General features: G+C 64.1%; 1 protein-coding gene across 1 annotated transcript; it reads right to left on the reverse strand.

Moving 5' to 3' along the window:
- Window positions 1-222: 222 nt before the first annotated feature.
- On the reverse strand, window positions 223-11,128 carry SIK1 (salt inducible kinase 1). Its single transcript, XM_046003517.1, has 14 exons — window positions 11,060-11,128; window positions 10,371-10,541; window positions 9,887-10,003; window positions 7,504-7,567; window positions 7,189-7,350; window positions 6,921-7,045; window positions 6,696-6,819; window positions 5,997-6,220; window positions 5,572-5,721; window positions 5,002-5,124; window positions 4,667-4,883; window positions 3,763-4,038; window positions 2,993-3,227; window positions 223-2,514 (listed from the first exon to the last, which is right to left on the reverse strand). Exons 2-14 carry the CDS (start codon window positions 10,524-10,526, stop codon window positions 2,154-2,156), a joined length of 2,334 nt encoding a protein of 777 aa, XP_045859473.1. The 5' UTR covers window positions 10,527-10,541; window positions 11,060-11,128; the 3' UTR covers window positions 223-2,153.
- Window positions 11,129-23,512: the final 12,384 nt, after the last annotated feature.

The raw sequence follows: 23,512 nt of genomic DNA on the forward strand, positions 1-23,512 counted from the left end.
CGCACCCGGTCCTGACGCTCAGTGGCAGACGGGTCCCCACCTCCAGGGGAGGGGAGGCGGTGGCCGCCACCAGGCAGGCCAGGAGGCCGTGGGCTCCTCGCGGCTGGGCTAATGCGGGAGCTGGCACCGTGCCCCCCCTTTAAGACGCGAACCCCGAGTGCGGCTGGAGGAAGGTCTTCCCACAGAGATCAACCACGGGAAGAGGCGGCCGGTTTTCGCCCAAATATTTTATTTAAATATTAAATTAAAAAACATACACCCGCTAATCATTTGGCATACGTTTCTCATGTTAACATAAGAAATAAAATAATTAAACCAGTTACAGTAAAAAAACAGACTATGTACATCTCAGATCACGGAGTGCCTAGAACCAGGCGCCCAGCCTGCCCCACGCACGTGGGGAACTACGGAGCACACGACACAGGGACACACGCCTCACAGCAAAAAGGAAATTTCCGAGGAAGTAAAGTGCTTGTCACGGTTCTGAGGCCTTTGATCTGTGGCGTTAGAACGGCGAGGAGGGGAACGAGGGGGCCGCCTTCGCGGGGGGTCAGCCCAGCCGCCTCTGCGGATCCCGGAGGCCTGGGCCAGGGCTGCGCCAACACCTTCCCGCCCCCAGCCCCCGTCTGCGAGCAGCAGGAGGCTTTGGTGATTTCTCCGTGGCCAGGCACGACCACGGTCCCTTCCCCGAAGCTGGCGGCAGCCCCAGGCCAGTAGCAGAGGCGGTGGCGAGGGTGCGGGGGGACCGGCAGCAGCGAGCCGAGCAGACACACGGAGCCCGGCGCGCGGCCCACGGCCTCTCCGCCCGCCGGGAGCCCGGGCAGTCTTTGGCTTCTACAAATGCCCACCTTTCCCATTAATACTGTAGGTCGTGAGAGCCAAAGTGAGCTGAAGGCACCTGGGTTGGGAAAGCATCGGGGGGCGGATGGGTGCGGGGGGGGGGGTGAGGCTGCGGCTGCCGTGGGACGGAGCCGCCGCCCGGGGTCACCTGCAGGGGAGGACACACCTTGTCTCCCTCCTCCACGCAGACCTGGGGCTCGCGGTTTGTAACGTTACCAGAGAGGAGGATTGAAACCAGGAACACAAAGGTGTAGTAAAAAATATAAAAAATAAGTAGTGTCTGTTTCCTATTTATATACATGTACAACGTCTGCTCTAGAAAAGGAACGAAGCTGGAACACGGACCCGACCTCTCCCGTCACGCTCTTGAACGAGAGCCTACCCAGCGCGGGGCCTGCAGAAGGCGGGGGACCCCGGATCGCCAGCCAGCCGCCGGGAGGCGGGGCGGCCAGCCGGGACCCGTGCCCGCCATCCCTGCTCCCGCCCGCCAGCCGCACCCCTGCCATATTGCACGGCCCCCCCACCCCCTGGCCGGTTGTTCTTTGTGGACCCTGATCATGAAATGCACAAAAACTTAATTAGCAGCGGAAATAAGACGGGCAGCAGGAAGAAACCTCTCCGGGCCCCCCAAGGCACGCGGGGGGTTCGAGGCCACGAGCCCTGGGCTGGAGCCCCAGCCTCCCAGTCACCCACCCCCGTCCAGGCTCTTCCTGGGGCTCCTCTGAAGAATCCTGGAAACCCAACGCTCGAGCCGTTGAAAAGTTCTCATCTGAACTCGGGAACAAGCCGTCCCGGCGGCTCTGATTTCAGGGAATTCCAGGAATTAGTCGATTACTTTCTCCTGGGCCGGCCAACAGAGCTCGTAAAAACGGGTGCCTAGCGCAGAAAGGCCACAGTTCTCGCTCTGAAGTGTGAATGTATCGGGAAGTTGAGAATCGTTAACGCAAGGTACTAAACACACACAGGCTCCCTCCACGGCCCGCCACCCTCGCCGCCCCTCCCGCCGCCCCCGCCGCCAGCCCGGCCCGGCCCCGCCCTGTCGTCTTGCGCCCACCGCCCCCTTCCCGTCTGCCCACCCCAACACGCCCCTCGGTTATTATTCTTCTTCAGAAAGTTTCCAGGCCCTACTCAGAGTTACGTTTGCTCAGTGCAAAGAAAAACATAAAACAAAAAAAAACCAACACAAAAGCCAAAACACCGAACGTATTGCTTGTTCCGCTTCTAGAAACGTATCGGCTTGGAGTCCGGAACCGTCTTCACATACTGCAAAATTATTGCTTCGAAGGGCCGGCGGCCGAGCCAACGCGGGGCCCTCACTGCACCAGCACGAACGTGCCCCGTGGGCCGGCGGTCAGGTCCTCCAGCTCGCAGTCCGCCTGTGGCAGCCCCGTAGCCACAAAGCCGGGGGGCAGCGTGGTAGTGGGGTGGGGGCCCGGGGCGCGGCTGATGTGCAGGTGGGTGTCCAGGAGCCGGGCCGCTGAGGCCACCGGGGAGCCCCCGGCTTGCAGGAGGTGGGCAGGCAGCAGCGGGCCAGGGCCCAGCCCCAGCTCTCTCTGGAGTCCCGACACGAGGAGGGCGCCGTCGCACGGGGCGAGGGCCAGCGGGGCCGGGGGCGGCTGGGGGGCTGGCGGGCAGCTGGGCGGGCCTGCCAGGGGGTGCTGCAGCCGGAGCAACCTGGAGGGGCACGAGGGAGCAGGGAGGGGTACCGGGTCACGGCCGCCCTGTCCGCTGAGCCGCCCAGCAAGTCCCGCCGCCCGCACCCGGCGCCCGCGCTCCCGGGGCTCCCTGCCGCCGAGCCTCTGGCTGGAGCTGCTCCCCACACGCCACGCTGTGCGTGACTAATCCCCTGAGCAATTCCTGACATTTCCATTCTGCGTCTGGCTTTCGCAGCAGCTGAGATGCCAACCAGACGTGACATTCTTAGTCACGGCCCCCTCCGTCCCCCCCCCCCCCTTACGGGCGGGCCTCACAGGGAGGGCACCTGACGGCTCCCCACCTCCGCCGCCCTCTGCAGGGAACGAGGCCCGACCTCGCGGCCCTCCCCAGGCTGGGGGCGGTGCGCTCATCTGATCGCACCGACAAGGGCACCGGCTTGAGAGATACGGTCACTCAGGAGACCCGGCTGCCCAGGAGTGCTCCCGCGGGGACGTACCTCTGCTGGTGCAGGACCTCTTCCAGCAGGCTCCGGCCCTCCCGGCCGCTGGCCCCGCTGCCGTGCAGGCCCGGGCTCTGCGCAGGCAGCTGGAAGGCGCTCAGGCCGCCCCTGGAGGCGCGGCTGGAGCAGGAGGGCAGGCACACCTGGCGAGCCAGCCCCTTGATCTTGTTCAGGCCCAGGAGCCCTTTGGTCCTCGCATTCTTCCTCAGCTGCTGCCGGAAGGCTTTTAGCCCTGGGGGAGGGGCGGACGACAGGGCGGTCAGCGGCTCTCCACCCCAAGGCCGGCTAGGGGTTTGCAGACCTCGGGGAGGCGGAAGGAGGGACCCACACAGATGTGAGGGGACAGACGGATGGCCGGCCTTCCTGCCGGGGCTACAGGTACCCTCTGGTCACCTGCCCGCTTCTCGCTACAGCCCTCCTGGGGCACAGGTGCCAAGTCTGGGGCAGAGGAGCCTCTGGGGCAGGAGGGCATGAGCACTGCCTTGGGACAAGGGAGGGAGCCCAGGCAGGCGGGCGGGAGCCGCCGTCTCCAAACGAGGAGGGGCTGGGCATCCACGTGCCTGCTGGGCGGTTCGGACCAGCCACCAGAGGCCTGGGTGAGCCTGTCCCGGAAGAGCAGGACGTCTAGAAGCTGGGAGCTCTGCCACCACTGGGCCGGGCCCGGGTAGATGCTGGGGACATGCCTTCTGCCCCAGGACAAAGCAACGCCCTCCGCAGGCACAGAGCATCTTCTGGAAAGGGGAAGTGTGCACCACAGCAGAAGTCACCTTGGGTGAGCGAGGTGTCCGATGCCCTCCGGCCTTCCTGGAAGCTGATGGGGAGCAGCGTGACTCCTCCCGGGGCCCCCTGAGCCTGCAGCACGGGGGTGGCCGACTGGGCCCCCAGGAGCGGGGAGGCCAGTCTGAGAGGGGAGCAGGTGCCCACCAGCCCCTGCGCGGCCAGGCGTCCACCGGGCCCCGCCAGGCCATCGCCCGCTGAGGTCAGGCAGCTGTCGGAGCTGGTGCCTTCCGACGGGCTCGCGGCGGAGCAGGAGATGACAATACCTGGGGAGGAGCACGTGCTCTTGAGGCCCCGACACTCCCGAGGCCAGAGGCAGACCCCCGGGACCCAACCATTCTCACTGGAAATCACAAGTGGCCACGGCTCTGGGAGAGGAAGAGGCAGGGACAGCTTCTCCGTGCCTGGCACAGCCTCCCCCTGGCCCGTGGGTGGCCCATGCGGCCCGGGGACGGGGCGGGCAGCCGTACAGGCCTCCATGCGTCTACCCTCAGCCGCGCTGCAGAGAGGCCCACAACGGCCCGAGGCTGTCGGGGTTTGGGAGCCGTGACAATGGCCGGCCACCACAAGCGGGCAGTGGCCCCTACAGCTGACTCGGGGTGGGGGTTCCCACGAGGTGCACCCAGAGTCTGGACAGAGGACGTGCCCTCCCGGCCCCCAGGGGCAGCTACACCCCACAGTCCCGCCACCAGAGGGCCACGCGCAGTCTTGTGGCATCATCTGCGTGGCCCGGGGGGGCAGGGGGATCAAACAAGTGACCTGTCTGCACGGGTGTCATCAGAAACAGTCCAGCAGGAAACATTCACTTCACATCGGTGGGTCAGAGCCTCAACCGTCAACCCACCACCCGGGCTGCACTCCAGGCCCGCGTCCCTGGCCCGCGGGGACACTTACAAGGAGGGGCGCACGGGGAGAAGCAGGTGGAGACCTCGGCCAGCGTGTGCCTGCGGCCCGAGCCGCCGGACAGGGGCTTCTGGGCCTCCCGCTCCTCCTCCAGGCTCGTGCCCTGCCTGACTTCCTCTCCGACGGGCACGTCCAGCAGGCCGCTGGGGGAGATGGAGCGATGCCGGAATACTCCGTTGCAGGTGGCGTCCAGGGGGAAAAGCAAGGGCTGCGAGGGGACAGACACAGACCGGTCACTCCCAGGGCTCCGTGGGGCCCGGAAGAAAGGGACATCGCTGTGGCCGGGAGAACCCCTCCCCCCGACGGCCGCCCGGTGAGGGTCACACCTGGAGGGAGCTGAGGGGGTCACAGTCCGCGTCGGCCTGCGGGACAGATGGCCCCAAGGCCTGGGGCTGTGGGCACAGCAGGGAGGACTGGAAAGAGTCACCGGAGAGGCCTTCCTGAAGCACCTGCGGGCAGGCAGAGAACAGACACCATCAGGCAGGCGGCTCTGGGGACTGTCACCAGCAGCGTCACGAGGAAGACCCCACCGCTCTGCTGTGGGGCTCACAGACTTCAGTCACTCGCTGACTGGGCTCAGGACACAGGCACCCTCCTCTCCAAGGCCACGCTGCACGGGGTGACCAGAAGGTGTCGAGAGGCCAGATCGGGGACAGTTAAGGAACAAGTGGCCGTGGGACGGTCCTGACCCTCAGCAGAGGTGGCCAGTGCCCCCGCTGGTCCGTGGATCACACAAGAACCCCCCCCAACACACACCCATGCCTAACGGGCGGGAGATGTGCCCCGGGGGCCGTGGGCTCAGCGTCTGGCTCCCCGGCCTGTCGGGGCACGGGATTTCGGGCGGGGGCGGGGGGCACCAGCCAGGGCAGAGCCCGCGGAGGGGACGGCTCCCCCACCTCACAGCTGCTGAGGTCCGAGCTCCTGGGCCTCTGCGGCCGGGCGGGGCCGGGCCGGGTGGCCAGCGGGGTGGGCCGGTGCTCCTTCAGCCGCTCCAGGAGGAGGTAATAAATGGCAGCGAAGTGGTTGTAGCTGCTGTTCCGCAGGGACTGGGGGGGGCGAGAGGAGCGGGGTCAGAGCAGGGGTCAGGGCCGGGGAGTGGGGGTGGGAACAGGGTGGGGCTGGGGCGCGGGGACGGGGCCTCGGACACGGTTCCCAGGGTTATTCTTGGGTGGCCCAGAAGGTCCTCTGGAGCAGCGGACAGCTGGCCCTTAAATTAGCCCAGGTTCCCGTTTTAACCCGACGGGCGAGCGCCCGCTTCTCCTCGCAGGGAGCCCGGCCCCCGTCGGGGCACCCGCGGGGCCGGGACAGGCCGGGTGCTCACCTCCAGGGTGCGCTGCCGGTCGATGCCGAGGCTGTGCATCACGCCCAGCACCTGCTCGTCGTAGCAGCCCAGGCCGGAGGCGTAGCCGAGCGTGGGGAAGGCCGGGCAGGGGGGCCGTGGCACGGAGGGCTCGGCCTGCATCCAGCGGTGCTGGCGGATCTGGGCAATGGTGATGCGCTTGGCGGGGTCCACCACCAGCATGCGGCGGATCAGGGTCTCGCAGTCTGGGGGGCGAAGGGGACCCGCTGAGCCCAGCGTAGGAGCCAGCTGCGGGCATGTGCCCACCACCCCTCGCCCGGCGCCCGCCACAGCCCTGCTGGGGACCAGAGCCCCTTCCTAAGGGCAAATGGTCAGGGACGTGGTCCTGCTAACCGGCCCAGACAGAGGGAGACTTAAACCCTGCAGGGTCTGGGCACCAGCATCCCAGGGACCGAGACCAGGCCCTTTCCAGGGGACAGCAGGGCCCGGGCACCCGCCTCCCCATAAGTAGAGCACAAGGAAAACGCCCAGCGGGCTGGGTTTCTCCCACGGGCAGCTGACTCGTACACCTGACGCGGGGACACGGGGCTGACCCGTACACCTGATGGCATACTCTGGCCCAGTCAGGCGGCAATCGGGCGATCAGCTCCTCCTCCCTCTCCAAAACTCTCCTCCCGAGGCACCCGACAGTCCCCGCAGCAGGCCGGCGGCGGCGCCTACCTTGAGACATGAAGAAGGGGATGCGGAAGCGGCCCTCCAGCACCCGCTGGCGCAGAGCCGGCAGGTTGGGCCCGTCGAAGGGGAGCGAGCCGCAGACCAGGACGTAGAGCACGACACCCAGGCTCTGCGAAGGACCACAGGCTGCCCGTCAGCCCCTGCGCCCCGGGTCCGTAGCCATTCCCAAAAGCACCGGGGGCCCTGCATGCCGCACACATGGGCTCCTACCCAGATGTCCAGCTGGGGGCCTTCGTACTCCTTCCCCTCGAAGACCTCCGGGGCCGCGTACGGGGGGCTCCCACACCACGTGGACAGGGGCTCTCCCGACTTGTAGAAATTCCCGAACCCGAAATCTGAGGGACAAGAACACGGGCGGTGAGGTCACGGCAGAAACATCAGGGCCCGGGTTCTGCAGCTGCGTGCGCGAGCGGCCCTGGGCGGTGGGCACCCCCCCAACCCCCGCCCCCCCGAGGTGGCCGGGCCCAGGCCCCCTTGCCTGCCAGCTTGATGTCCATGCTGCCATCCAGCAGCAGGTTCTCCGTCTTGAGGTCCCGGTGCACGATGTGGTGGTTGTGGCAATACTCCACGGCCGACAGAATCTGCCAGAACTTCCTGCGCGCCTCGTTCTCGCTGAGGTGCCCGTTGGAAGTCAAGTAATCTGAGGAGTGACAGCCCAAAGCTATAGCGTGACACCCCGAAGGCTGGCCATCCTCCGGGGCGCGGCGAAGAGTGCCGTCCGAGGCGGGAGGGGCGACTGGGGACAAGTTCTCGGGTCTGTTTTCACCAGATACCAAAAAGAGGCGCGGCTTACCAAACATTTCTCCATTCTTTGCGAACTCCGTGACGATATAAAGCATATCCTTTGTTTCCATAACCTAGAAAAACAAAGCCCTAACGTTTAACCCCACGGGAAGGAAACATACCCGTGGTATGAACAGAGCACTGCAACCCGTCACTTGTTGACCTTCCCGGGAGAAGGGCATCCAGTATGTTTAAGAAGAAAAGAAAATACACGCTTCTGCGTTAAAGGACCAGAGACGGGGGTTCCTACGCAAAACAAGAATTTAAAACATCGGAGCGGAATTCTGCACCAGCCTGCCTAGCCGGCTGCGCCGGAACCCGCCCGTATCACAGCGCTCGCCCAGCTGCCTCGCCGCCCCGAGGCCTCAGCCCGGACACCAGGAGAGCGCTGCTGTGGCTTTCCGCCCAAAGCCTGGCCCTCACCCGGACGCCGATACCCGCTTCCCACCTGCCTCACTGACTTGATCACTTAGGGGCTGACTGAAGGTGCTGCCGGGTAAGGAACAGACCACTCTTTGTACGGCAACCTGCTCGCCCGTGTGAACAGCAACAGCCAAGGTCAAACACACCCGCCTACTGATCCGAGGTTCACCTACTGATCCGAGAACTTGATCTCGCTCTGAAAACCAGTGTTTAAGAGGCTTTCGGAAACAAGGTCGAATTGCAATGTGTGGCGGAGCAAGCAGGAGAAGCAACGTGGGTCCCTTTACTTCAAAATATTTCGGGGAGAGACACACAGAGACGGTACATTCTTACAGAAGCAGGCTCCGTTAAGATTCAAATACAGTTGTTCCTTAAAAAAGACACTTTAAAGACAACTGCTTTCAGCCGTAAATCTAACAAGAAAGGGAGGGCAGTGCAGGCCAGGAAGTTTTAACCGTCCCGGCCCTCGGTGTGTGCAGCCGTCTCGAGTAAGAAGCCCACGGTTTATCCCTTCCCTCAATTCAAGAGACAGAGAAAGAACGAAGACTGAACATGTTTTGAGGTTTAGAAGCGCTCAAGGCAAGAGGGAAGTGTCTCCCCAAGGTTATGGGCCTGGGCCAGCGGGAGGAGAGTCACACACAGGTGTCAGACCGCCAGGAAGGACAGGCGCGGCCGTCGCACGGGAGCCGCTGCTCTGCGAGCCGCTCAGCCACCAAACACCCCCCGGAAAGGACGGTGAACTCCGGGGACGCGGGCCGTGCGCCCTCTAACCGGGCTGCTCCACACAGTGGGCCGGCCGGGGGACAGGAAGCCCAGGAAGGTGCGGCCTGGCTCATCCCTCCGGCAGTCAAAAACAGGGTTCAGCCCACTCCTACGGAAACAGGCCAGGCACATTTCTCAGGCACTGACATCAGGGACCATGAGGAAACTTCTTATCAGAGCAGCACGACTTGGAGATGACACAGAAACAAAGTCCAGACCAGTGCGGATAGTGACGGGTGCTCTGCTCTTAATGACTCTGAGTAAACGGTCATTCCGGGGAACACAAGCCCAATGACGCGGCTTCTGGGGGGTAATTTTCTATTCTAATTCCCTCTCCTACCACACAATACACCCAGCCTTGCCAACTGCATGGGCACACGCGCTCCCCATGCCACGTTCATCTCAGAGTCACAGGCCTTCACGAGAATCACCGAGAGGACCTTGCGCCCAGCACCACTGGATGGAACACTGAGCATTTGCAAAGAACTTCTTCTGCGAGCCGACTGCCCCTCGTTTGCACAAGCCGGCAGCGGACTCCAAGGCTGCTTCGCTTTGCTGTCCTAATTAAATCAACGCTTAGATCCCAAAGACATCATTTCTTAGTTTCAACACGATAACAAAAATCAAGTCAGAAAACAAACCAACAGGCAGTCAGGGTGAGGCGTGTTCCTAACGTGGATTAAATGGCAAGTTCCCTGTTCTCACCAGGGCAAAAGCCTTTCCCTCTCTCCCTTTCTGGCGGAAGAGTTTAAAGGGGAAGACGATGATCACTGCTGCCTTCGCAAAGGTAAGTTTACAAAAACGAGCGAGAGCAGCCGGTTTTCAACTTTAGCAATTATCTGCAAAAGCAGACAGTGTCTCGTTTCACTAAAATCTGTCCTTCTACACGAAACGCTTGACTTGCGACAGTACACAGATCTAGCCGTCTGTTTTCATAGTAACATCTGAGCTCTACGCATCCAAAACGGGGATGAATGCCAACACTAAGTAACATTTTGATGAAGCAAACTTCCCATTATGATCCAAAAGCAAGAAAATAGTTGAAAATACATCTGAAAACCTAACAAGAACCAGTTTATCCTACACACCCCCCTCCTCTCCCCGACTGCCACGAACACCCAAAAAGGGGCAAAATCGGAAACTGCGGGCTTCTTGCGGAGAACAGCAGCCTTGGGGGCCCACAGGAGCAGGCGTACTTGAGTCCTTACCTGGTACAGCTTTATGATGTGAGGGTGATTCAGAAGCTTCATGATCTGAACCTCACGGTAGATTTTCTCCAGGTTGCTCGAATCTAATCGGGTCTTATCAATTATTTTTATCGCAACCTACGGTTTAAAAAAACCATAGTCTGTTTAAAAAAAAACACCTTTTGCTTCCACACTGTATTTTTTGCAGCTTCATTTCTAAAACACTTTACGGCCCCGAAACATCACAAAAAGTTGGAGGAAAAAAATAAGCCGAGTGGCCGTCAGCAGCGCTTAAGACAGTCCGAGTTCAGATCGTGAGCTGCGTCTCCGGGGCGCCCGGGCTCCGCCGCCCCCGATATCCGCACAAATTACCCGGGATCGAGATACACAGCGTTTTCTCTTCGCGGGGCTGAGAACCGTCAGCGCGGGGCCCGTCCGCGGTGGACAGGGGCTCCCCCGCCCCGCACCCCCGGGTGGGTGCCCCGGGCCGGGCCGCCGCACGCACCTGCGTCTTGGTGACTCGATGGCGCGCCAGCTTCACCACCGCGAAGTTGCCCTTGCCCAGCGTCCGCTCCACGTCGTAGAAGCCCACGCGGAGGGGCTTCTGCTGGCCCTGGCCGGGGCCCGCGGGGGCCGCGCTCAGCTCGGACATGATCACCATGGCTCCGCGCCGCACCTGCGGGCCGCCGGGAGCGCGCTCAGCGCCCGCCGCCCCGACCCGCCCGGCCCGCGCCCCGCACCCCGCCGCCCCCGCGCGCTGCTCCGACCCAACCTCCTCACCCCGCCGGGCGCGCACCCGCCCCCGCGCCCGCCCCGCCGCCCGGGGCCGCCGCGATCCGGACCCCGAGACCCCGGCGCCGCGGGGCGCTGCGACCCGCTCCCGCGCCGACCCCCCGCCCCGCCGCCCGCGGTCGGCTGCGTCTCGGCCGCCGGCCCTTCACCCCGCGGGGCCGCCCGCTCCCCCGCGCCCGCGCCCCGCCGTCCCGACCCCGGACCGCGGGCCCCGGGGCTGCTCACCGCCCGCCCCACAACAAAGGGGAGCCGGCGGCGGGGGCGGTGGTCCCGGTCCGCGACCCCCACGCGCGCGCCTCCGGGCCCCAGAGCCCCGCGCGGCGCCGCAAGCCCGAGCCCCGGAGCCCCGGCCCCGCCGCCCCGAGCGCAGAGCCGGCCACCCCGGCCGCGCCGCCGCCTTACCGCTGCCGCCCTCCGCGCGCCGAGGCCGGGCCGCCGCTCGCCCCGCGCTCCCCGCCGCCCGCTCGGTCGCTCGCGCTGCTCGGGCGCCTGCTGCTCGGGCCGCCGCCGCCGCCGCCTCCTCCGCCGCCACCGCCGCCGCCGCCCGGGCCGCGCCGCATGTCAGCTCTGAGGCCGCGCCGCGCGCTCGGGCCGCACGCGCCGCCCGCCAACGGCCCCGCCCCGGCCCCGCCCCGGCCCCGCCCCGCCGCGCCTCGGCCCCGCCCCCGCCCGCGCCGCGCCGGCCCCGCCCCGCCCCGCCGGCCCCGCCCCCGCCGCCGTCGCCGCCGGATTGATACATCCCCATTGACGTCACTTTGACGCCAGAGCGACGCGCGGACGAGCGCCCGGCGAAGGGAGAGCGGGAGATCGGGCCGTTGCCAAGAGACTGGAGGCTCTGACGCGCGCGCTGATGGGGCCGTCGCCCTGGCGACCGCGGGCCGGTGACGTCAGGGGCGCCGGCCGCCCGAGGCCCGCCGAGGCCTGCCCTCCCGCCCGCGCCCGCGTTCCCGCCGGCGCGCGCCCCCTGCCGGGCTCCGCGGGCGCTGCAGCGGCTCGGCCTCCCGTCCCTGCGGCCCCTCCGCCCGTGGCGCGCGCTCGACCCCTTCGCGCGCCCCCGGGGCTTGCTCCAGCGCGGCCCCCCGCCCCCCGAAGCTCCGCACAGCGGCGGCTGCGCCCTCTCCGCGCCCCGGGTCGGGGTCCCGTTTTCGGGGAGCGGCCGTCGATCTGCCGCGTTCCAACCGGACGGCCCGGCCCGGGCACCTCCGTCGGGGGCAGCGGCAGGTGGGGCTCGGGGAGCCCGCGGACACGCCCGCTCCCAGTCCCGAGTGGGCCCGCCCTGTCCGCGACAAGCGCCCCCGGCTGCGGGGACCCTCGGGAGCCCAGGGCTGCAGGCGACCAGCCTCCGGTCGCTTTTGTCCCGGTGGGAAACTCGGGGGACCGGGCAGCGTCCGCCGACCTCGGGGCCGCCCGGCCTTGACCCCGCGCGCGCGGGGGCCTGGTGCCGCTCGCCCTCGCCTCCTGCGGCCCCGACTTTGATGAGGGCCCGGCGGGATGGAGAGGGGCGAAGAGGCCCCGAGGCCAGTTCCCGGGAGGGCGGGACATGTGGCCCGGAGCGGGTCCTCGGGTCCCTGACCCGCTGTGGAGACCGAGTTGGATGGACGGGGCCCTGGGCTGTGTGTCCAGACCCCGGACCGACTCTGCTTGTTGGGGAGCGGCCCCCGCGGCAGGTGCATGCAAGTCAGGCCAGGACTTGCTCCTGCCAGCGCTGGACACTGGGCAGAGGCCGTGGGACAGGTCACTTCTGTCGCCGCCTGTTTCCCCCGAGCTGCAGGGGGCCGGTCCTGCGGCTGGACAGGATGAGATTGGCAAAGGTGTCAAGCTCTGTGGGCCCCGCTGCCGCGCCCCCCCCCACTCCGTGCTCCATTATGCCTGGGCAGGAAAGAAAACGGTCTCGGAGGGAAGACAGAGGCAGCGGGTGGACGGTGCTGTTTGAACGTCCGGCAGTAGGAAGGCCGTGGTGTGGGATCTGAACCTCAAATCGTTTTCCTTTGTGTTCCGTGAAAATACTGCTTCATAGGAGGGGCTGGGGAACAAGCATTCAGGGAGATGGATGCACGACTTAGAAGCCTTCTTCCGGAAGCTTCCATGTGTGGACCGTCGCCTGGAGACGTGGCTGGCCTGGCAAGGGCATCGTCGGACTCAGCTGTGCTCCTCCTGATGCGTGGTCGGCAGCCAGACCAAGTATTTCCCAATGGGCCTCCCTGGGCAGTGGTTCATGGGTCATTTAGAAAGGCCTCTCGAGGACACCAGAAACCCCAGAGTTCTCCTGCGTCTTTCAGAAGCTTATTTCCCGTCCCAGGTTTCTCCGCGAGAATTTGGAGGATTTTACTCTCTTCTGGCGGAATCACTTACAACTGCTTTTCTTCCCTTCTGGGGCATCGCACAAATCTGCTCGTGGGAGAGCGAGACTCAGAAGGAACCGGGGGCCTGAGGACACTCACCTGCCCCCTCCCCCCCGATTCGGGGAGCCCAGAACTTTCCGCAGGCTCATCCAGGGGACATCCAGCCTACTGGGCTCCTCCACCCCTCCAACCCCAGGTCCAGCCAAGTCTTTTGAAAGGTCATAGGTGTTTGCAAGCACCTGGCCGGCTGTTTGGAAACATTTTGTCATCGCTGAGTAAAAACTGCCACCAACGAGCCAAAGCTGACTTCCCACAGAAGGTCCCTGCACCCGGGCGCCCGTGACCTCCCCAGCTCCCAGCCCGTCCTGAGCTTCTGACCACCTGAACAGCCCTGTGTGCGCTGCGGCCAGCCCCCCGCACTCGAGAAGGCAGGCAGGAGGGAGGGAGCGTGTGAGCTCAGGACCGCTGCCGTCTCTCCCAGTGGGGTTCCTCCCGGCACCCCCGTGAATTTGCCCTCGATGGGCGTCCGCTCCCAAGTGTCTTCCATTATCATCTGGGTCCTTGGCACAGGGAGACCAGAATTCCTTCCAGAATCCTTGAATTCTTTTCGGGTTTCTAGTCTTGCATGCTTTGCGCATGTTACGAGGGAGGGAAAAAATACATAGTGCGTGCTTCGGTAGAGGGAAGCAAAGACCGGACGAATGCTCACGGGACGTCGCGGGAGATCGCCCGGGGTTGCGAGGGCGCATGCGGGGGCGGCAGATTCGGGAGAAGCAGGAACGCCGATTCTCTTCTATTTGGGATTTCTTACGCCCGACTTGTCATTGCAGCGTTTCTGGAATTCATCTTCCTGCTTTTAGGTCTTGAGGTGGGGAGATCCCTAGCATGTGGGTCTCTTTAATATTCCCGTATTCCCGGCTGGGCTCCCGAAGTGCTAAGCACGAACAAGCTGTAAAGTTCTCGAAATACGTTGGTAAGTGCAGGTGGGGTTTGAAGACAGCGCTTGTCCCGGAGGAGGAGGGCAGCCAGCCTGTCCCCAGGAGGTGCTCGAACCTGCTCTCTGCGGATCAAAGGGGATGGGGACGGCAGCGCCCCTTTCAAGATGGCTTTCCCTTCATCATTGACAGAAAGACGAGGTGCTTTTCTCTCTGGACACTCTCCTCCCCGATCCCCAAGGCCCTTCTCTGTGCTCCGGCTGTTTCATTTGGTTTAGTGTGGTTTACTGAAGGCATCAGCCCCATGACTTCAGGTATCAGACGACAGACCGGGCTGCCGGCAGCATCCTCAGGCCTCAGCGGAGGTCACGGTCCCTTCTGCTGTGTGTTACCTTTGCAGACGCGTCCACACTGCCCCGGCCTGGGTCCGCCATCTGGGAAGACAGCACGAAGCCTCAGTGGGCCACCGGTTCCGATGGTCTCACCCCCCACATCACACCTCCTCTGGGATGCATTTGGTCTGCGACTGCCTTGGTGGCGGTCATGCTCCTCGGTCCAGGCCGTCCACAGGCGGGGAGGGGAGGCATCCTGGGTCTCGGGGACCTTCGGGCCGGGGTATGGGCCCTAGGGAGGCCTGGAGAGGCAGCCACGGGACAGGCAGGGCAGAATTCCTACATCCCGGGCTTATGCACACACACCAGCAAACGTGTCCTACCCTCAGACCCGCTGGCTCCTGAATGCAGAGTTCCTGGGCTCTGGTGCCTGTTTCTGTCTCTGTCACCGGTGAGGAATCCCCAGCGTGCCTACTGCGCTTTGCCCGATATTAAAGCAGGGCTGTGGTTGATGCCAACAGGCCTTCGGACGTCTGTCCCCCCAATCCGTGTTCTGTAGACTGCGGTCTTAGGGAGCCGGGGTTGGGAGGACACTCAGCACAGGGAGAGGCAGGGCCTGAGACGCTGGCATCAGTACCTATCAGGGGCTCACCAGAGACCTGGGGGGTGGTCCCGTGTCCTGGGCGCACACCCAGAGTAAAGCAGCTGCCCTCGGGTGGGAGGAACCCACACCTGTGAATGCCATTGTTTCCCCACCCCCTCTTCCTGGTGGTCCCAAGCGACTGGGGAGAAAAGCTGGGATCCTCTGGGATGCTCTGGCCTCATCCAGACCAGGAACCAGGACCAGGAACCCCAGTGCGGCCGCATCTCTTGTTCTGGGCTTTGCAGAGGAGATGCCCAGAGCACCTCGATTCCTTCTGGGAGCAGCAGACAAGATTCCTTCTTGTCTGGTTGTCTCCGGGATATCCGCTGGTTGGTACCCAGTCAGAAACGATGTGAGTTTCTACGGTTTGTCAGAACCGGGAGCAGGCGCGTGCCCAGAGTCCGGCATGGACCGTGACAGGTGCACGGGCAGGGATGGAGTGGGCGGGGAGGGGCAGGTCTGCCGGGGAGGGGAGGGCCAGGCGTGCGGTGCCCGGGAGTCACCCTCCAGGCGTCTGAGTGTCTGCCATGCGCTGTGCGTGGTTTGGGAGTGCCGGCACAGCAGGAAGGGGATAGACAAGGCGTCCTCTCTCGAGGGCGGGCGTCTAGCTAAGGAGACAGACAACAGGACACGAGATGGTGAGGGAGATGCTTTCAGAAGCTGAAACGGAAGGGAAGAAAGTCATTCCAGATGACACAGCAGAGGGGCTGGGCAGGGGAAGTGGCCTCGCATGGGGGGCTCCTTCCGTGTCCCCTGAGCTAAGGCGGAGGGCACAGGGCAGGCAGGGAGGAGGAGGCCGCTGGGGGACACAGGAGAGGGGGGATCCAGGCCAGCTCGTAGGCTGGAGAGCCACAGATGGTGGAAACGCCCGTCATCGTCCAACGTGCCTTTGCGAGTCACTGCACGGTGGCTACAGCGCCTTTGCTCTGGAGGTGCCTGCATGAGGACCAGTGTGGCCTCGTGGGTGTCTGGGCTCAAGCAGGGGTGAGGCATTGCCAGGGAAAGAGGCCAGAATGAGGAGGGGAAAGGAGTTGGGACGTTCGTCTGGCCGGGGCCCGGTCCCGAGTGTGGCTTCCCACCTCGCGGGGGGAGGAGGGATAGAGCGCAGGGGTGCCGGTCTGCGGCAGGGGTGGGGGTCGGGGGAGTGGTCCCCTGGGCAGAGAGGGGAGTTTAAGTGGTTTGGCCAGCCCAGACTCTGGGGCAGAGGCGAAGACTCCCCGTCCAGGAGCAGCTTCCTGGGGGACCCATGGGAGGAACAGGCAGTGGCCAAGAGGCGGGGACACTGGGTCTTTCTGGGACCCTGGGATGGATCACCGGCATTTTCAGCACCACTGAGTGGGCACAAAATCAATAAAAAATGTTCAGTAGGAAACTTAGAAAATACAGAAGTACGCGAAGACAGAAACGAGACGCCGGTGATGCTACGGGCGGCGGGATGCTTCTCCCCTAGGCTTTTCCTAACAACAGCCTCTCAGCCTGCCTTTCGCGCCAGCCGCGTACGGGCAGCCTCTCGCCCTGTCGTTAAGGGTCATCAGTATCGTGGTTTTAGGGTCTTCCTGGAATCCTGCCACGCAGGTGGCCCTTTCATCCCCGATTTAACCCCTGGTTGTCCTTCCCTCCATGCTGACATCTTGGTCCCTCTGATGGGGCTTTGCTCTGACATCCCCCCGGGGCCCGGCTTGGAGATGATACGGCTGTTGGAGAGGCATCGGGGTCACAACCGGACGCCCGGCCGGGCAACCTCGGGGCGGCGCAGCCCCAACATGGAGCATGGTCCCTGGAGGCCGCGGACGGGGTCGCAGGAACGGCGGGGCCTGCAGACCCTGGGGACCTGCGGGCTCAGGCCATCGCGGCAGGTGTGGGGGCCACAGAGAGCAGAGAGCCTCTCACCCCCCTCCCCGGTTGCCAAGGTGACTCGGAGGCCCAGGAGGAAACGCGGCTCCGGGCTCTGCACCCAGCCTCTTCCGTACAGCCTGCAAAGGTGTTTCATCCTTTCTGACCTGGTTTCCATGGTTTTTGGTATCACTGTTGTTCATTTAAAAAGAAAACATGTAGGCTTACGTCATGAGGAGGCAAAGACGTCACAGCCATCGACGAGCAGAAACAACTGCGAGCTGGTGACCAGACCATGCACCTGCTGTCATGATACGTCCCGGGTGCAGCGTGACAAGCAATGAGCCGTGCAGAGATAGGCCACGGAACCAAGTGGGACAGTGTCCAGCGGGGCCAGCGCTCCACGGTGATCCCTGGGAAGTCAGAAAAGACAAACATTTGGTGAGGAAGCAAACAGCGCAGCCCGAAACGACTAAGGACAGGGGCGCGTTTTCAGGTGGGAGGAGCCTCTTGGGACCAGCTGGACCGGGAAGAAGGACCAGCCTCGGGGCCAGGACTCTCTGGTTCCCTCCAAGACCTGGGAGGAGGCTTCTAGAGTTTTCTTCTCACAAACCACAGACCTAAAACTGACAGGCCAGACCAGGACCGGAGCCATGGAAGTGTGAGACTTGCCCAGCGGCTGGGGCCACTCGGAGTCACGGAGCGGGTGCAGAGGACGCGGTGGGCTGTCTCCTGGCTCCCCTCGCCGTGTCTGCCGGCAGAGGAGGCTGAGCTGTGCCGTGGGACAGTGGGAGCTACCCCGAGCCCCAAAGTGGTTTTAGCTTTTCCAGAGCGGGGGAGGCCCCGTGTCCCCGTCACCCCCCTGCCCACGTCAGCGTTGTTTCCGTCCCAACAGAGGGAACCCCAGGGGTTCTTTCGGGGCAAGTACGTTCTCCGCGTAGGCCTGCCCATACTGCGTGGGGTCTGGGCTCTGCACACTGCCGCCGGGAAGGCCTTCTCCACACGCCGCCAGCTCTCGGGCCCCCAGGCCAGCTCACCGCCCAGCTCCTGCGGTCCCCGCTCGACGGCGTGTGGTCCCGGGATCCTCGGGTTGGCGCGAGGAGTACATGAGAGGCTTTTTAGGGACATCCCCCCAGTGGAGGGAAGGCAGCAAGGGACACCCATGTGCAGGGCTCTGGGGGCTCCGGGGGCCGTGGGGTGAGGGGGAGATTGAGCTTGCAGCAGGGGGAGGCTCAGCCGAGCAGGACAGATGCCTGGGTGACAGGCAGCTGGGGCGAGGGCACGCGGGCCGTGGACTGTTTCAGGAGCGGGAGTCCAGGTGTCCTGCTGTGCCTTGCCCTCTGGCCCCAGAACTGAATTCCCCCTGACCATGCCTGCTCCCATCTCTCCACGCCGGGGTTGCCCTCCTCCGGGACCCCCCCCAACGCTGAGCCCCTCAGAGAAGGCACCCAGACCTCCCATCTCCCTTCTCAGTCCCTCTGCTCCTGCTGGGTGCTCCCCCACAGGCTCCTGGGCCGCAGGGCTGGGGCTGGGACCCTGCTCCTTCCAGGCCTGAGTGGCGTCCACCCAGCCTGGGACCCAGAGACAAGCAACAGCACCCACACCCGCCCCCAGGCCCGGCCACTGCACGTCGTCTGGGTCGGACGCTCTCTGCCCCTCTGCCCCCAAAACCAGCGCAGGGAAGGGGAGCGAGGATGGGGAAGGAGACATTCAGGCTCAAGGGACAGAAGTCTTCCTTTGAGGGGTCCTACAGGCCTCGGATGGGCTCAGCGGCTCTCCGGACACCCCCTCCTTCCTGTCGATCAAGAGCCTGTGCCCACCCACAGGGAGGGGGCCGTGTGCCCCAGGCCAGTGTTGGAAAGTGTGGACAGCCGAGCAGGGTCATTGCAGCCAGCACAGCTCGCTCTACCCGCCCCCACCTGCCCAGCGTGTCTGAGGATGCCCGCCCGGGTCAGGGTCCCCCGGGTCCGAGCGCCCCCTGGATACGCTCGGTCTCAGGGCTCCGTTCCAGGGACCCCTCTCCAGTCCTGCTCAGAAGGGGGCCGGCTCTCCCAGCTGGTGTCTTCAGTCCTCGGGTCCCAGGCCGCCACCGCCGGGCCTCCCAGGCTCCCGTCCGAAGAGCGGGCCCCCCGTGTGCTGGAAACCGCCCAGCGTCCTGGGGCGACCAGAAGGTTGGGCCTCAACCCCGAGTTGTCTCCGTGTCGGCTGATTTCCACCCATGGGTGTGTGCAGGGGTGTGGCTGGTGTCTGAAAATGTCTACACGTGGAGCTGCCCGAGTGTCCCTCGGCCGGGGATGACGTCCGCCGTGCGCAAGACACTGGACTACTTAGCCGCCCGCCGCGACACAGGGGGGCCTCGAGGACGTCGTGCCAAGTGACCTGAGCCAGTCACCGGAGGCCGGGTCTCCACTGGCCCCACGGACGTGAGCGACAGACTCCAAGAGACAGGAAGCAGAGTGGGGGTTGCAGGAGGGGGTGGGGCGACCGGGTTCCACAGGGACGGAGTTTCTGTTTGGAAAGATGGACAGTTCTGGAGACGGGGACGGTGAAGTGTGCATAGCAGCGAGAAAGGCTTTAATGCCGCAGAGCCGGGCGCTTAAAAATGGCTGAGACGAGGGGCGCCTGGGGGGCTCGGTGGGTTAAAGCCTCTGCCTTCGGCTCAGGTCATGATCCCGGGGTCCTGGGATCGAGCCCCGCATCGGGCTCTCTGCTCAGCAGGGAGCGTGCTTCCTCCTCTCTCTCTGCCTGCTTGTCATCTCTGTCTGTCCAAGAAATAAATAAAATTTTTAAAAAAACCTTAAAAAAAATGGCTGAGACGAGGCGTGTCTGGGGCGCAGTCGGTTACGCGTCTGACTCGTGATTTCAGCTCAGGTCAGGGCCTGGCGGGGGGTGAGATCGAGCCCCGTGTCCGGCTCTGCGCTCAGCGCGGCATCCGTTCCAGGTTCTCCCCCTCCCCACTGCCCTCTAGCTCTCGAAAATAAATAAAATCTTCTTAAAAATGGTTGAAGTGGTCAATTTTATGTTATGTATATTTTATCACAGTAAAACCCAAACACTAAAAAAAAAAAAAAAGGTGCGAGGGTCCAGCAAAAGCCCAAAGCAGGACAGGACCACCCGGCAGCCTCCCACCCCATCCCTGTGGGCCAGAGGCCACGTGTGGCACCGACGTGGGCCTGGCGGCAGGCTCTTGGAGCCAAACCGGTCATCTCACCCGCCCGCTGTGCTGAGCTGTCACCACGCACCGGCAAGACTCTTCCCAGGCGGGGACACCTCGGCTCCCGCGGACGGCGGCATGTGGGCGCATGAGGTGTGTGGGTCTGTGGTGCAGGGGTCTCTGTGTGTCAGGCCCCCACTGGTAAGGGGGAAATGGTGGCTCTTGGGGCTACTGGACCTCGAGCATCCCATGTCCAAAGAAGCAGGGCGGGAGCCCTGTGCCGGTGCCACTCACAGGGACACGCCCACTGCAGCCACACCCACCCGCCGTTCCATGCCCTGCACATGCGTGGTCAGGCCACATTCCCCGGGGGGTTGGCTGCCGCTGGTCTGGGCCTCTTGGGGCAGGCTGGGCTGTCCTGTTGGGTTGTTCTGCCCCTGGCCTGCCCTAGTCCCCTCTGACCACCGCAACCCCCTTCCAGGGAAGGAACATTTCCTTCAGGTCCCCACGTGGGTTAGGATCTCAGTATCTCTTTTGGGGGGAACATGGTTCAATTCATAACAGTGTGTGTCTCTTAATGTGTGATTCTGCAGCGTCCTTACGAAGATGGATTCTTATGTTCCTGTTTCTTGGCCATTTCTGTTTCTTTAGAGGTCACTTCTTTTCTGCCCTGTTTTCTGTGAGTGCCTTTTAGCCAAGACTCCCTCAGTTGTGAAAACAAGTAATGGAACCCAAATGCCTTTCAGCTAAGAAGGAAAGTTCGTGGTTTTGGCACCGGCTTCAGGCTGAGCTTGATCTAGGCCCTCGTAGGCAGTGTCTCTGTTCTCTCGCACCTTCACCACCGTCTCCCAGCTCAACTGCCCTGTGTGGACTTTGTCTTCCTGTGGTCATGGCACCTTGCCGTGGCGATGGCGGACATCTGGGGAGCTCCCAAGTTCTGCTCAGTGCTTCCAGCCGGGGCGCAGCCCAGGGAGGCCCTTTGTCAGCCCGGAGCGCACCGCACGTCTGACCTCTGCAGCTGCAGTACAGCTCAGCTCCCTGAATCCCATGGGCTCGGGCTGAGGGAGGGGTGGCTCCTGAGGTCTGTCACCACGAGAAGGAGCCACAGATGCCTTTGGGGACAGGGTGGGGGAACCAAAGGATGTCCCCTAGTAGGGTAAATGCTGCTCTTATTTAATCTGAGAACTCTTTACATATTAAGAATATGGATCCTTGACCTCTTTCTTCCATACAGGGTTCTCCTGCCTGTCTCTGTGAGTCTCTTCCTGGAGGCCAAGGCTGCCCTTCTGAGCTGCCACTCCCATGGCACCCTCGCCCCACAGCACCCTTGTGTCATGACATTAAACCAGGGGTTTGCTTAGGCCACATTCCCCAGGCGTGACTGATGTCATCAAACAGAAGGAAAAACACCTGTGGCCGGTACGTCAGTACACGACGGAGCATGTAAAAGCTTATCTGGGTGGCACGGACGTCAGGAAAGCAGGGAACCGTCCCTGGCCTAATAAAAGCTGGGCCACACCTACCACAGCTCCTGAGGTCAGGCAGGAAAAGGAAATGAGCGCCAAGGGTTCTGCTCGGGCGCAGGCTGTGGTCCCCACTCACGCTCAGAGACACGATAAGGGCAGACAGGGTGCTCGTTAGCCTTGCGATGGGGCTCCAGACCGCTGACCCCCCCCCGAGGCTGGCCCTGACTCCCCAGGAGGGGCTCCCGGGCAGGTCCCGGGGTCGGGGCTCCAGAGGTTGGGCGCAAGGCACCTGCCCTCCAGGCTGCCTGCTCTCCCCTCCCGCACACCCTCCCTCTGCTCCCGTCCGAGGGAGGTCGGCTGTGTGGACACTCTGCTCGCCCATGAGGACCCCGAGCCCAGTCTTGAGGCTTAGATTCAAGGGTAACAGAGTGTAGTTGGGGCTCCCGGTAAGGGCCCAGAGCCCTGGGGTCCCGGGGACGCCACGTTCCCTTCCGCATGGCTGCCTGGAAGGAGCGTGCCAGGGCCGGCCCGGGGCAGGGAGGCCAGCCAGGCGCGTGGGAGGCTCGTGGGCACCTGTGGCCCAAGCTGCTGCCTGGAAGGAGGCATCCGGACACGCCCCGCAGGCTGCAGGCCAGCTCTGCTAAGGGGGGGCGCCCCTTTCAGAAGGGGGGGTCCTCAGCAACGACAGCACAGCCCAGGGAAGGGGCTGGAGGGACTAGGGCAAAAGCATGAGAGGCAAGGAGAGGGCCATGGGGGCAGGGGCCAGGGCTGGGTTCTCAGGACCACAGGAGAAGCAGCAGGAGACGGGCCGGGAGACAGACACAGAAGGAGGACGGCCTCACAGGGTCCTGGAGCATAACCAGCCCCCGGGCCTGCCGTCCGCAGCCCGGAGAGCCAGGACCCAGCTCTGAGTCCTGGTCTGAGCCACGGACAGGAGGAGATGCCCCAGCTCCCCGCTTCCTCCTGAGGACTCTGGAGGGCTGATGGCCCCTTTCTCCAGATGCCCAGTTCCTCGGGAGGGGGGATTGGATTATCTAGTCAGGGGCTGTCTGGGGCCAGTGGCCCAGCCAGGGTCCCGGCCAGGAGAGAAGGGGTCCTGTGGGGCGCTGGCCCCACACGCCTACCCCTTCCACTGCCCCTCCAGGCCCGCTGACCACTCTCGTGTTGCGGCCAACAGGGGACAAGGTGCTGGGGCTAGGCGGTGACGGGGAGCACGACGGCTGAGCCCTGCCGCCCCATGTGGTTTGTCCGGGGTCCTGCACCCCCGGAGAGGAGCCGAGCTGTCACAGAGCATCAGCGGGGCGGGTCTGTGACTGGGGGACAGTCACACCTTCCTGTCATTTCATTGCGGTCAGTGCACATAATTCATTTTCTTCCTTTATAGAGATTTCCAGCAACTTCATGAATCAGAAAGATGCTCGCAAGCCCTTCAGGGCCAATCCGGTTGGCGGGGACATGGCTTGCTGGTCCGTGCACGCACTCACGCTTGCCCGCACACTGCCGCACGTATGCTCACGCACACGCCCACACGTGTACACCCGCAGTAACACGCACACGCCCCCCCTCCTGCCGCCGCCCTGCTCAGCCACCGCTGTGTCCCCACCCCCCCCAGGCACCGTGTCCCACGTCCCTTCCTAGCCACCGGGCATCGCCGCAGCTCCCAGCCGCTGGGACAGAAGTCACACCAGAGGTGCTCGGCGACAGGCAGCTTCTCGGGCTGGGGCTGGCCGTCCGCAGGGTCACGGTCTTGCCTTGCGGGGCCAGAAGGGCCAATGGGAGCCAGGGCCTGGTCCCCGTAGGACACGTGCCTGCAGGGCAGCCTCTGAGATGGACGGAAGGCCGGTGGGTCCCAGCTGCTCCGTCCCTGCGTCCAGGCTCCTGGGAGAGGAGCGGCCCTCCCCAGACCCCCGCCATCTGACGGCTTCCTGGGCCTCGGCAGCTGCTTCTGCAGGGCTCAAGGCTTCGGGCTCTTTTCACTCAGGGACGCGCCTGTCTCTGGCCTTGTCCCTGTTCCGGAGGTGCTCCCCACACCCCACGCCAGGTAGGCCGCGGTGACGGCGGAAGGTGCGCTCACGGGCGCAGCGCGGTCATTCTCCCCGACCTGTGCCTGTCCGCCCTGCCCGAGGGCATTCTCAGGCCGCTGGTGTGCT

This window comes from Meles meles, chromosome 4, assembly GCF_922984935.1.
Source record: "Meles meles chromosome 4, mMelMel3.1 paternal haplotype, whole genome shotgun sequence".
Classification (NCBI taxonomy): Eukaryota; Metazoa; Chordata; class Mammalia; order Carnivora; family Mustelidae; genus Meles; species Meles meles.

What these genes read in the sequence shown, in the direction of transcription:
- SIK1 (XM_046003517.1), bottom strand. Translation starts at nt 10,526, where the DNA reads ATGGTGATCATGTCCGAGCTGAGCGCGGCCCCCGCGGGCCCCGGCCAG. An exon ending in ACATCATAAAGCTGTACCAG is followed by an intron (nt 7,568 to 9,886) that starts GTAAGGACTCAA and finishes TTGTTTTTCTAG; the next exon opens with GTTATGGAAACAAAGGATAT. An exon ending in CGGACCTCAGCAGCTGTGAG is followed by an intron (nt 5,125 to 5,571) that starts GTGGGGGAGCCG and finishes GCCTGCCCGCAG; the next exon opens with GTGCTTCAGGAAGGCCTCTC.